Source organism: Canis aureus, chromosome 7 (assembly GCF_053574225.1).
Source record: "Canis aureus isolate CA01 chromosome 7, VMU_Caureus_v.1.0, whole genome shotgun sequence".
In the NCBI taxonomy this organism is placed as follows: Eukaryota; Metazoa; Chordata; class Mammalia; order Carnivora; family Canidae; genus Canis; species Canis aureus.
In genome coordinates, this window is record NC_135617.1 from 13,729,480 (window position 1) to 13,743,009 (window position 13,530).

Sequence of the window (13,530 nt, forward strand, 5' to 3'; positions counted from 1 at the left end):
TCAGTCATTTAAGCGCTGCCTTTGGCTCAGGTCATGATCTCAGGGTCCTGGGATTGAGCTCTGCATCTGGCTTCCTCCTAGGCAGGGAGTCTACTTCTTTCTTTCCCTCTGCTGGCTCCCTTCGCCTGCTCGTGCTTGTGTTCTCTCTCTCTCACTCCCTCTCTCTCAAATAAATAAAATCTTAAAAAAAAATGCAACTGACAAACCTTTTATAAATATTGAAATTTTACTTGCTTTAAAGCCCAAGTTAGTGATTAAATGCTTTAATTGTTCATTTTTTGACTAACCTGAGCAGCAGAGTTTGAACAGGACATTAACATGACCAAAGTTGTGTTTTACTTGGAAACAATATTTTTTTCTCTTCATCTTTGAATAAACTGATAGTTCAAGGATGTCTGCCATGTTTATTCTGTGGTTTCATAAACAGCATATCTCTGCATTCCCCAATTAGAGAACAGGTTTGTAGTTCTAATTTAAGTTCATTTTCTGTCTCTCACCACTTTTCATAGGATTTATAGGATAATTTTCCATAATGTATTATTCAAAGGTTTATTATATTATGCTTTTTGATGATGTAATATGTGTGATTTGCCTGATACTGTGTTGGGAATATAGCATCCATTATAGCATTGTTCTGATTGGAATAAAAATGATACAATTCAGAATATGGGGCAAAGTGGGTATTACCTTTCCTGAGAGACTCACGAACTACATTTATCTCTTAGAAATGTTGTGAGACACAAGGAAGTAATGCTGTTTTATTTGTTTTTATTTTTTTAAGATTTTATTTATTTATTCATGAGAGTGAGAGAGAGAGAGAGAAAGAGAGAGGCAGAGACACAGGCAGAGGGAGAAGCAGGCTCCATGCAGGGAGCCCGACGTGGGACTCGATCCTGGGTCTCCAGGATCATGCCCTGGGCTGAAGGCAGCGTTAAACCACTGAGCCACCTGGGCTGCCCAGTAAGGCTCTTTTAAAGTTAGTCTGTACATGTTCTGAAATATTTTTTTTATATCTTAAGAATGTAGTCTTTTGGTTCACTATTTTGACTCTTTCTACTCATTATTTCTTAATGAAGAACTACTTCAATTTAATAAATTAATTTAATGATAAAGGATTTATAATAGTAAGAATTATAAGAACCTTTGTTTTTTGAGAAGTTCCTTAAGAATAATATATTGCTCATAATAATGCCTTTAACAGCCTCTGCCAGGGAAAGGACGTTACCTGTCTATTCCTATGTCTCCTATAAATCTCATATCTTTAATTTTTTATAGCCAGAATAGTAAAATTTGCCTTTTTCCCTCCCTCCCTCCCTCCCTTCTTTCCTTCCTTCTTTCCTTCCTCTCTCCCTCTCTCCCTCTCTCCCTCCCTCCTCTCCTTTCTTCCTCCCTCCCTCCCTCCCTTCCTTCCTTTATAGTTGATGTCTGTTTCTGTACCCACAGTTAACTTTTCCCTCTTTGTTTTTCAACCTGATAGCTTCTGGAACTTGTGTCAGTGCATAGAGCAGTGATCCAGACAGCTGTATCTTTACAAATAGTCACACTCATTGCCAAATTAGTTTGTAGTGCAAATCTTGAATGAGAACTGCACCTGCTCTCAATATGGATGAAAATGGCAAATGTTAGGGAAAGGATAATTTTGGGATTACTTTAAAACTGGTGACAGCTGATCTCAGAATTCTCCTGAGGATTTCTCATCCTGGAAGTCATGAAGTCCTTTATTCAGAGCAAAACAGCCTTCTTGTCTTGTTTGCAAGGTCTTACGTGTGTTATTTTAAAAAATAAAGGGCTAGAAAAAGAAAGAGCTCTTTGTGCTGCGATCCTCCATTTGAGATGTTATACTAGAAGTTGTCTTCTAAATATACTGATGTTTTCCTTAAAGTTATGTTGGACTAAAAATTTGTGAACCTCTGATTTATCATGTGTGGAACATGTATTTCAGATTAAGCAATTCAAAACATTCACTTAAATTTTTTACCAGGAAAATTGTATTCAATCTATCTATATCTGTCAACCATTAAGTAAAGTTTTTGTTACTTTTAGTATTTTAGCTTAAATAATTTGGCTTATAATTTAAAAAATAGCTTAATTGATACATAATTCATAAACCATATGACTTATCCATTTAAAGTTTATAAATCAGTGGTTTTTAGTATATTCATAGATATGTGCAGCCATCACCACAATCATTTTAGAGCATTTTCCTTACCTCAAAAAGAAATCCTATAAATCTTTAGCTTCTATCATCTATTCCCCACTGACCCCCTTTCTAGGCCCTAACCAATCACTAATCTACTTTCTGTCCATAGAGATTTCTCTATACTGGGCATTTCTTACAAATAGAATCTTATAATGTGTGGTCTTTTTTGACTGGCTTCTTTCACTTAGCAAAATGTTTTTAAGGCTTATCCACATTGTACATTCTTTCCTTTTTATGACTTAATACTTATTGTATGAATATACCACATTTTGTTTATCCATGCTTTAGGTGATGAGTGTTTGGATTGTGAATATCCATATTTGTATACAAGGTTTTGTTTGGACACATAGTTGTAAATTCTTTGGGATGTATACCTGGGAATGGAATTGCTGGATCATATTGTAATTCTGTGTGTAGCTTACTAAGGAACCAGAAAACTGTTTTCCATAGTGGCTGCACAATTTTGTATTCCTACAAACCATGTATGAGAGTTCCAGGTTTCTCCACATCCTTCCCAAGACTTGTTATTTTCCAGTTTTTTTAAATGGACTTTCTAGTGGTTCTTGTGGTTTTGATTTGTGTTTCCCTGATGTCTAATGATGTTGAGTGTCTTTTCACCTTTTATTGGCTGTTTATATATTTTCCTAGGGTAAATTCAGATCCTCTGCTCAGTTTTTAATTGGTTGTGTTTTTATTAGTGGTAAGAGTTCTTTATATATTCTGGGTGTAGACATTGACAGTAGCAGTCTCTTAGCAGATATATGATTTGCAAATATTTTTCCCATTCTTGCATACCCCCTGCCCATTTTCTTAATGGTGTTCCTTGAAGCAAACAATTGTTTGTTTGTTTTGCTAAAATCCAAATTATACTTTATTTTATTGCTCATGCTTTTGGTTTCATATTTAAGAATCCTTCACCAAATCTGAGGCCATGAAGATCTTCTCTGTTTTCTTCTAAGAATTTTTGTAGTGTTTAGCTCTTACATTTAGATCACTGATCCATTTTGAGTTAATCTTTGTATATGGTGTGAGGGTCTTCATGCTATTGCATATGACTGGCCAGTTGTCCCAGCATCATTTATTGAAAAGACTCATCTTTCCTCACTGGTTTGTGTACCATGTTGGGCTCCCGGGGAAAGAGAGAAAGAAAGAGCACAAGTGGGGCAGGAGACAGAAGGAAAAGGAGAGGGAGAGGAAGAAGCAGACTCCCCACCGAGCAGGGAGGCCAATAAAGGGCTCAGTCCCAGGATGCTGGGTTTATGACCTGAGCTGAAGACAGATGATTAACTGACTAAGCCATCCAGGTGCCCAAATTCCTACTTTAATTATTATTTTATTTATTTAGAATCTCTGAGAAGAGTTAGAATTTGGCTAACATAAAATCTTCACATGTAAAATTAGATATATCTGGAGAGGAAAAAATGTCCTCAAACCATATCTGAAGAAATCTAAAGGCTTTCTGGAGTATTTATTTCATACAATGATGTGATTGAAAGTCTTTCTAAATCACTGGTCCTTTGCCTCTTGAATCAGCTTCTTTGGCAATTACTCTGAATAAGATACACATGGAAACTTTAAAAAGTTTTGTAAAGCACTTGTGGAACCATGTCTTAGATCTCAGGTTTGTTAAGCATTAAAAATTATTAATTAAGCATTAACAAAATAAAATGAATTGGTAAAAATAACAAAATTAATTAAGCATTAAAAATTTGTCATGTCATGAGTCATTAAAACATTTTAATGATTCTTTAACTCTACAGTGATAGCTGTTATGTGTAGTAAATTATAAGAAAAATGGCACTCTGGACTCTATTTATGAAAACCAGACCGTGTATTAAAAAGCAAATTAATTTTGGAATTTCATTTGGTGGTACCAAGAAAAGCCAAGTGTAAGAATTTGTTTTTCTGTGATTTAGTTTTATATATAAGTCATAATTATTTTTAAAAGTTAAATCATGTGCTGTAGTAACTGCAAATTGACTTTGTAAAGCTGAAAACTGTTTTAACAATATGAAGAGTTATTTTTCTTTTCTAAATTACTATTTTGTAAAAAATGCTTTTTGGTACTACTTTCTATGTGAGTTTGGGTTCATACCTGCATTGAACAGGTGTAATAACTTGAAACTGGTGAGTTTGAGTTAACAATTGTTTTGACTCTTTTTTCTTGTTTAAGCTGTTTGAACTGCTGGGACCTGATGGACTTGAACTTATTGAGAAACTACTCCAGAATAGAATTACAATTGTGGATAGATTTCTTAATTCTTCAAATGACCATAAGTTGCAGGCTCTTCAAGGTAAGAAAGTATTCAGTGGTAATTCTAATGTAATGGAAAGATCCATTGGTTTGCAAATCTTTTTATATAATTATGCTTTTAATATCCTTTAGCCTATTTATATAATTTAGTGATTATTTATTTATTTATTTATTTATTTATTTATTTATTTATTTATTTATGATTTTATTTCTTTATTCATGAGAGACGCACAGAAAGAGGCAGAGATGTAGACAGAGGGAGAAGCAGGCTCCCTGAGGGGTACCCAATGCAGGACTTGATCCCAGGACCCCAGGATCACAGCCTGAGCCAAAGATAGACGCTCAACCTCGGAGCCACCCAGGCATCCCATGATACCACTTTTTTTAAAGTAGATTTTAGCTATGGCAGATTATGAAACAAATATCAATACCATAAATAGGTTATTATGGTAGAGAGTCTGTTGATATTTAGGTATGGCATTTTTTTCTTGCTGGAGATTTGAGTAGAATTTTTTTTTAAAGCAAGTACATATAGTATTTACTATGGGCTAAGTAATATTATAATTTCTTTTCAACTTTTTTATTTTGAAAACTTTCAAACCTTTCAACTTGTAATAAATGTGCAAGGATAATACAGTGAGTACTTACTTGCATACCCTTCATGTGGGTTTTGCTAGTCACTAACATTTTGCTTTCTTTCTCTCCTTTCATTATTATCCTCTGTACACATGTACTTATACACATGTATATAAACAAATACACACATTTAAAGTTTCTGTTGAACTGTAGCCTGACTGAAGCTTAGATGAATTAAAAAACTAATTTTCCCATCTTGATGCTTCACTTAATTTCTTCTTTGTTCTGTGTAGGATCTTGGAGTTTGATAAAATAACTGCACTGTGCTCCTTCAGGGTATGGAGCAAATCTCATTCTTCATTGTCTTCCTAGCTTAGCAGTGCCTAGAATTAGCAGGTTCTCAATACGATAAATGTGTATTGATTTGGATTGCTTTCAGCAACATTCCTATCAGTTCTTTTAGGGCTGTAGTAAGCCAAGATACTACTACTTGGTAACATTTAATTAAACATAGAAGATAATCCTGATGGAAGAAAAAAATGTCCTTAATATTGAGTTGACCAAATCTTAGGTTTAAATTGTACCTTGTAAACATTGAGCTGATTCTTAGTGGTTCTGGCTGTCTTCCTTTTTTTTTTTTTTTTTTAACTCTGTTTTAGGGCATCTGGTTAGCTCAGTGGCTGAACGTCTGCCTTTGGCACAGGTTGTGATCCCAAGGTCCTGGGATCAAGTCCCACATCAGGCTCCCAGCAGGGAGCCTGCTTCTTCCTCTGCCTACGTCTCTGCCTTTCTTTCTGTGTCTTTCATGAATAAATAAATAAAAATCTTTAAATAAATAAATAATAAACTTTGTTTTCATGAAAAGGTGGATCATAATCTTTATTTGCCTTGGTTATCTTACAAATATATCCTGAACTAGTGTTAATAAATTTTATTTTATATGTAAATAAGTAGTGACATATATTCAGTTTAACACAGTAAGGCCTCTTACATAGGGAAAAGTATATCTAATATGTAAAAAATATATTTTATTATTGTGTTAACAGTAGGTGCTACTTAGTATTGATATTATATTAAAATTATATAAATGAATAATTTCAAAATTATAAAACTGATTTTTTAAAGTTCTTGGTGTTTTAAGAGTTTATAATGCTAAACTGTATAATCTGCATAAAGAATATATCTGCTGGCTTTTCTTAAAACACTGTGTTAGTATCACTTAGATACCATATTTTAAAAACCTCTCCTTAAAACATACAATTGAATGTGACAGTTTTGTTTTTTAATGAATTATTAGAGCATTGTACTTATATTTTGGCGAAGAGGAAAAATGGTTTCCATAAAAGCTAAATTTATAAAACATGATATTTCTTAAATTTTCTTTGTAGACAATTGCAAAAAAATTTTAGGAGAAAATGCTAAACCTAATTATGGTTGTCAAGTTACTATTCAGTCTGAACAAGAAAAACAATTAATGAAACAATATCGCCGTGAAGAAAAAAGGATTGCTAGACGAGAAAGAAAGGCTGGAGAAGATGGAGACATTGCAGAAGGACTTATGTGCTTTGATCCTAAGGAACTGAGAATACAAAGGTAATAAAAATCAGAAGCTGAAAAATGCTTCTTTCATAATTGCTACTGTTATGTGTCATCATTTTTTTTAGTTTAAACAATTTAGATGGTTCTAGTCATGTTTTCTTATAAGAACAGAATTTTGGGGATCCCTGGGTGGCGCAGCGGTTTGGCGCCTGCCTTTGGCCCAGGGCGCGATCCTGGAGACCCCGGATCGAATCCCACGTCAGGCTCCCGGTGCATGGAGCCTGCTTCTCCCTCTGCCTATGTCTCTGCCTCTCTCTCTCTCTCTCTCTATGTGACTATCATAAATAAATAAAATTAAAAAAAAAAATTAAAAAAAAAAAAAAGAACAGAATTTTGTTATATGAAAACCTAATTTTCTGGGATATGAAAGCAGTGATCTTCTTAATTAAAATATTCTTGGTTGCAGCTATATAGGTTGAGAGATTTGGATTTTAGAGATAAGCTATTTCTAGGTGCTATGCACACACCATTAGGTCAAAACTTGTGGAGCCTACACCAATTTATTTTGAGACTTTTTTTTTTTTTTTCCTTTTTTGCCTAGCTTAGTAAGAATACTTTTCCTCTTGTTATTTAGGATTAAGAAGGAGGAAAAAGAAATGAAGGCATTATGATACTTGTTCTTTTAAATATTGAATCCTATTCTTAAAAAGGAATTTATACCTTGTTAAACATTTTTGGATAGTGACAAACAAAATTATGAATAAAGAACATTAAATTAAACTTACCAGATGATGCTATCTAAAAATAGTGCCTAAAAAAATGTATTAATTCCTATGTAGTTACACAGAAAATTTCAGGATTGCTAATATCTTTCTTCATGTAATTTAATTTCTTCTTTATATTGGAAGGCTACCTGAAATAGTTATTATAATGACTATTTTAATATATATTTTGCAGGATAAAAATTTCGGATTTATCCCATTATTTTTGGTTTACAGAGAGCAGGCACTTCTGAATGCTAGAAGTGTTCCAATTCTGAGCAGGCAAAGAGACACGGATGTTGAAAAAATACGTTATCCCCATGTTTATGATTCCCAGGCTGAAGCCATGAGAACATCAGCATTCATTGCTGGTGCAAAGGTATGTCATTGGTATATGACCACTTTGGGATAATATATCTCTATTCTGAGGAAATAGCACAGAGATTTTTCCCTGTTTCTTTTGTGACTCTTATACTAGTTGATATACTATGCTAACTTTAATTTTAAAATATTGGGTTAAATGATTTAAAGTAGTGTATATAAAGTACTTGACATACAGTAGGTATTCAAAATATATTTGTTCTCTTCTCTTCTGTTATTTATGGAACCTGTATTCTAGAGTTTTAGTGGTTGCATTACTTTTTGGTCTTTACACTGTATATTGCACATTTTTCCTAGCTGCACATTTGTCTTCAGGAGACTAATAAATATATACTTGAAATTCATCAGCAAAATAGGTGTTTTATATGAGAGATTCTTTATATCAATAATTTGTGTGGTTTTTTTGTTTGTTTTTAGACTTTTCTTTAAATTAGCTGTACTTATATACCAGTGCTACATCTAAAGCCAGTAGTGTTCTTTCTCTCCCTCTCTCTGTTTCTAATTAAAGAATCTTTACCAAAGCAATTTTTTTTATTTTATTTTTAATTTTTATTTTTATAGATGATTTTACCAGAAGGAATCCAAAGAGAGAATAACAAAATGTATGAAGAAGTAAAGATTCCCTATAGTGAACCAATGCCAATTGGCTTTGAGGAAAAACCAGTGTATATCCAAGACTTAGATGAGGTGAGATGATCATTTTCTTTCTTTCTTTTAAAGATTTATTTATTTATTTTTAGAGAGAGCACATAAATGATTGGGGGAAGGAGGAGAGGGAAAGAATCTCAAACAGACACCCCCTTGAGTGTAGAGGTCCACACAGGGCTTGATCTCTCAACCCTGAGATCACAACCTGAGCCAAAATCAAGAGTCAAATGCTTAACTGACTGAGCCACCTAGGCACCCCAAGATGATAATTTTATAAAAAAATTGATATTTTTGGTGCTTGGTATGTTTTATGAATAGATTTGTTTAGGAAAATTATTTTTAAAAGTTGGTAGTTGGCTGATACAGTACAGAGGATATATGGAGCTGTTTACTAAAGAGGTACAGTAGAGTTGTTTAAGGTTTTTGTTTTTTTTTAAAGATTTTATTTATTTATTTGAGAGAAAAGAAAGTGCAAACAGGGGAGGAGCAGAGGGAGAGGGACAATCTGACTCTAGATCAGAGCTTACCCAGGGCTCAATCCCAAGGCCCCACATCATGATTTGAACCAAAATCAGGAATCAACCAGCTGAGCTACTCAGGCACCCCAGGGGAGTTTAAGTGTTAAAAATTCATTCCTTCACACATTAAACATATCTTTGTATATATATTTCTATAGTTTCATGTTTGTTTTTGTTCTTTCAGCTCATATTTGGTTTAACCTATGTAGCGTGGCTTAAACTGTTTTAAAGGATTCATGTATTGATATATCAAATGGTCAACCTGTAAAACAATAGAATACTATTTGAGGAGGGGATCAAATTCGAAACTATTTTCTTTATTTTTCTCAGCTTCTGAATTTTGAATAATTTCAAACCTATGGAAAAGTTGCATGAATAGTATTATCCATATATCCTTCCTCAGTTTGCCATTTGTTAAAATTTTGCCACATTTTCTTTATCTCAAAATAAAATATTTCTTAATTTATTTTTATACTTTTTTAAATTGACTGTTCTGCTTGTGATTTATCATTTTCCTGAACTTTTAGAGTTTTGTAATAAATTAGTTTTAGGAAAGGATTATAATTTTTACTTATATTTAAATTGTCAGAATTTGAGGAAGTTTAATTATAAAACTAAGTAGAAAAATAATCTTTCCTGTCAATAAACTTACCAAGTAGTGCCAATCTAGACTATACTGGAGACTCTGTATACTCTCTGTAATTCAAACAGTGCAATGTAAACTTGTAAGGACTCTTAAAAGGTGACCCAGATATAGATCACCAAGAACTTCAGTTTGGCCTCAATTACATTTCACAGATTTGACTCAAGTAAATTATATGCAAAACTAAATTCTGACAAGTACAAACCCTAATTAAGATGTTTCCGAATACATTTTAAAAGGTCATCTGAACAGTTTTCACTTCCCTTTGCAGACAATCCAATAAATCCGATCCCAAGGATACCTGATTATAAAGTTAGTCATTAGTCTGTATTACAATTTAGTTAACAGTGCCCTATTACTAAAAGTCATTCAAGTAACTTTAAATACTCAAGTCAGACTAGCATTCTCCTCAATATAATGATGCTCTCTAAAACTACTAGAGCACAACGTTCAGTATAGTTTATGCTTCTGGATACTTTTTCAATGGGCCGTAGAAGTTTACCACATTCATAATGAATGAATCGGGCTTATTTTTCTTTCATATTTATTTCTAAATAAATACTTTGTTCATTTTAATTTAAATTATAGGTGTAGGAGTTTTCCTTAAATGGATTAATGCCATCTACAACCTTAATGTCTGTCTGCCATGTAACCTAATATTACTATTTAATTTATATTTTAATATTTTACTTATATTTATATTTTTATTTTAACCATTTTGACCGAGTATGGTGTTTCCCATTGTGGTTTTACTTTGCACTTCCGTAGCAGTAATGATAATTGGATAATAATACGTTCAAATGCAATATGTTATTGTAAGTACATAATTAATGTCATGCCACTCTAGATAATGATCCAACCAGATGTCATTAGCATGAGTAGTAATTTAGACCTCGGGGAAAAAATATAGGCGTTAGTAGAATGTTTTTAGTGGATACTTCCATTGGCTTGGATCATTTTTATACAAGGTAGGATCTTTATGTATCAGGAATAGTACTCTTGAAGATGGTATCTTTCTCTTTTCACTGAATTCATAATTGTATGGCATTTCTAACAGTCCTATGGAACCATAGGTATAATCCTCTCCTGACTGAATGTCACATCAGATAATTTTGTCCTGGTTGCATTGCAAAGTTGAAAGTTGAGAATAGAGCTGCTGCTCAAGAGAGAAATGCTAAGCACCTAAATTAAGAAAGTGGCAGCCAATATGAGAAATGGGATTAAGAGAATCATTTAGGCACTATAGTATATAAGATCTGATAAATGATTAAATGGGAGGGGATGAAGCAGAGAGAAGACTTTATACTGACATCTGAAGTTTTGTTTGAATCTAGAATTATGTCCAGGGCATCATGGGTAAGTGGTAGTATGATTTACCAAGCTGAGGAATAGAAGAAAAAGAAAGGTTTGTACATGTGAAGTTCAGGAGACAAAAAAACCACACTTGTGAGGAAGCAGGGCCTCTGATACCAAGCTAGCCTAGTTTGACTTGACTCCCTCACTTTCTGGCTATGAGACTCTGGGCAAATTACTGTCATCTGGGATCCAGTTTCATTTGTAAAATTGGGATAATAGTACTTACCTCATAGTTTAATTGTGAGGATTAAATTTATTAATTTATGTTAAACACTTTGAAGATTATTAGATACTTAATACATTTTAGCTAAAATGTTAACTTTAAAAATGTAATGAAAATGCTGTGAAGTCAGAGTGTGGATAAAATGAAAAGACTTATTGTTACTTAGGAAATTATATTTAGTAAATAAATCTGTATTCATTTATGTTATTCAGTTATTCTTTCATTCCAAACACATATAGAATAGTATTGAATACTATCCTACACGATAAGAGAGAACTAAATTTATAGTCGCTTGATTGAGATCATCTAGAGTGGTTTCTAATTATTTATAATTAGTTATTAGTTTTATAGAAACTAAAGAAAGCAGTCATTGTGGTTATTCAAGAGAGACATTTGGAAAAAAGTGAAATAGAATTAAAAGAAAACAAACAAACACCTACTTTTCCTCTATTTTACTTTTCTGAACCTGAGGTTGAGGATCCTAACGCCAAGGAATTTATTGAGAGTTTGATTCAATCAGATTATAAAGGCAAGAAAACAAAAGAAGCATCCAGAGAAATACTTCAAAGTGTGGATCTTTCTCATGAGACCAGTTTGAAAAGGATGAAATGTTGCTAAAACCTTGACATGCCCCCAAATAACCCTTTCCTGAAGTATCCCACAAGGCTGGTTCTTACACTGTCAAGCATATCATCAGTTTCATCAGAACCATGGCGTTGAATCACTCACTGCCTTTTTAAGAGGTGGTATCAAGTAATAATAACAAAATATAAAGTTGAAAGTTTAAGAGTGTGCTTACAATCTTTTTTAAACTGATATGGATCTTAGTAAAGAAAATTCCATAAATTTCATGGGGAAAGAAATGATGTAGCACAAATTAAATTTCTAACCATTTTATCAAGAGTTGTTTCTCTTGATAAATGCTTACCTTCACTTGGAGATTGAAGCCATGAGAATACTGATTCTGATGTATTTGCTAGATTTTTTAACACATAATACCACCAAAACAAAGAAATGAGCAAACATGTAGATGTAGATTACTTGTATATCTTTATAAACTCCACAATATGTTGTTATCCTTTTTGCTTTAGCAGTCTTTTTAAGATAGTAAGATATCTAGGGGCACCTGGATTGTGTACTTGGTTAAGCATCAACTCTTGGTTTTGACTCAGGTTGTGATCTAAGGGTCATAAGAATGAGCCCCACTGAGCTCCATCCTCGCTCAGCACAGAGTGTGCTTAAGAGTCTCTTTCCCTCTGCTTCTGTGTGCTCTTTCTTTCTCAAATAAATCTTTTTAAAAAACATATTAAGATATATAATAATAACAAAAACATTTTTTTATACTTACGTACCTATCAGGTTACCCTTTATGCTCTGACTCAAGTCAAAGACTTTTTCATTGTCAATAGAGATCAGAGATTTAGAGCACATAGGAAATTTGATACTCCCTTGTTGGCTGTGAAGATAGAATAGGCCATATGCCGAGGAATGTGGGTAGTCTTTAGGAGCAAAGAATAATGTACAGCAAAGAATTAGGAACCTCAGTTCTACAACTCCAAGGATGTGGATTTTGCCAACGATCTGAATGAGCTTATTAAGGGAATCCTTCCTCAGAGCTTCCAAATAAGAGGTCGGCCTGGCCAGAGCAATAGATTCACCATTATGAAACCCTGAACAGAGAACCCCCTTCAAGCCCTCCCAAATCAGACTTCCAGAACTTTGAGATAATAAATGTATGTTTTAAGTCACTAAATTTTTGGTAACTTCTTATACAAGGACAGAAAGCTAATTCAAAGTCACATCATAATCAAACTGCCTAAAACCAATGATAAAGAAAAATCTTTTAAAAAATCAACAAGAAATAAAGCAGACATTGTGATTTCCTTGTTTAATAGTGGATATTTTTGTATTCTTACAAACATCCTTGAGTTTTCTTCTGGGATATTGTTAAGTTACTTTGGGTCAGTTTGACCTTTTCAGGTCTTGCTTCTAAAATTTCTTAGGTGGGCCAATGCAGCATTGAAAGGCTAGTTTTGCCTCATTACTGAGACACAGCTCTTCTGAGTAGAGTACTCTGCATAATTCCCAGTTAAATAAGAGGTTTTCCACGTTGGTTGGTAAAAATGAGAGCTGTTCCAGACTCCAGAGGGTGAGGTATGAGTTTGCTTCCTCTAACCCATTTAAGTGGTTCTTCTCCATACCTTGGGCACTTTTCTCATATGCTTGTGCTAGTGGGCATTCAACAAAGACTTAAAGGAGACTCTGCTGGTCTCTGGAGCTATCAAACTCTCTTTTTCTGATGATTATTATTTTTTTTTTACAATAAAAATATCTCCCAAGTGGAGAAACATTACTCTAAGGGAATGAAGGTAGGACATGAAGCTGTTGCAGTTGAGAATTATTATTCCATGGAAATTCCCAAAATCCTTGT

The 13,530-nt window shown here is 33.4% G+C and overlaps 1 protein-coding gene across 8 annotated transcripts in view; it reads left to right on the top strand.

The window, feature by feature from the left end:
- Positions 1-13,530, top strand: part of ASCC3 (activating signal cointegrator 1 complex subunit 3) — a 335,679-nt gene that overhangs the window by 56,946 nt on the left and 265,203 nt on the right. For all 8 annotated transcript variants that reach the window (XM_077902962.1, XM_077902966.1, XM_077902963.1 and 5 more), the window contains 4 exons: positions 4,374-4,494; positions 6,419-6,623; positions 7,568-7,709; positions 8,273-8,398. In XM_077902962.1, coding sequence (XP_077759088.1) covers positions 4,374-4,494; positions 6,419-6,623; positions 7,568-7,709; positions 8,273-8,398 — 594 coding nt within the window. The remainder of the gene's footprint in view (positions 1-4,373; positions 4,495-6,418; positions 6,624-7,567; positions 7,710-8,272; positions 8,399-13,530) is intronic.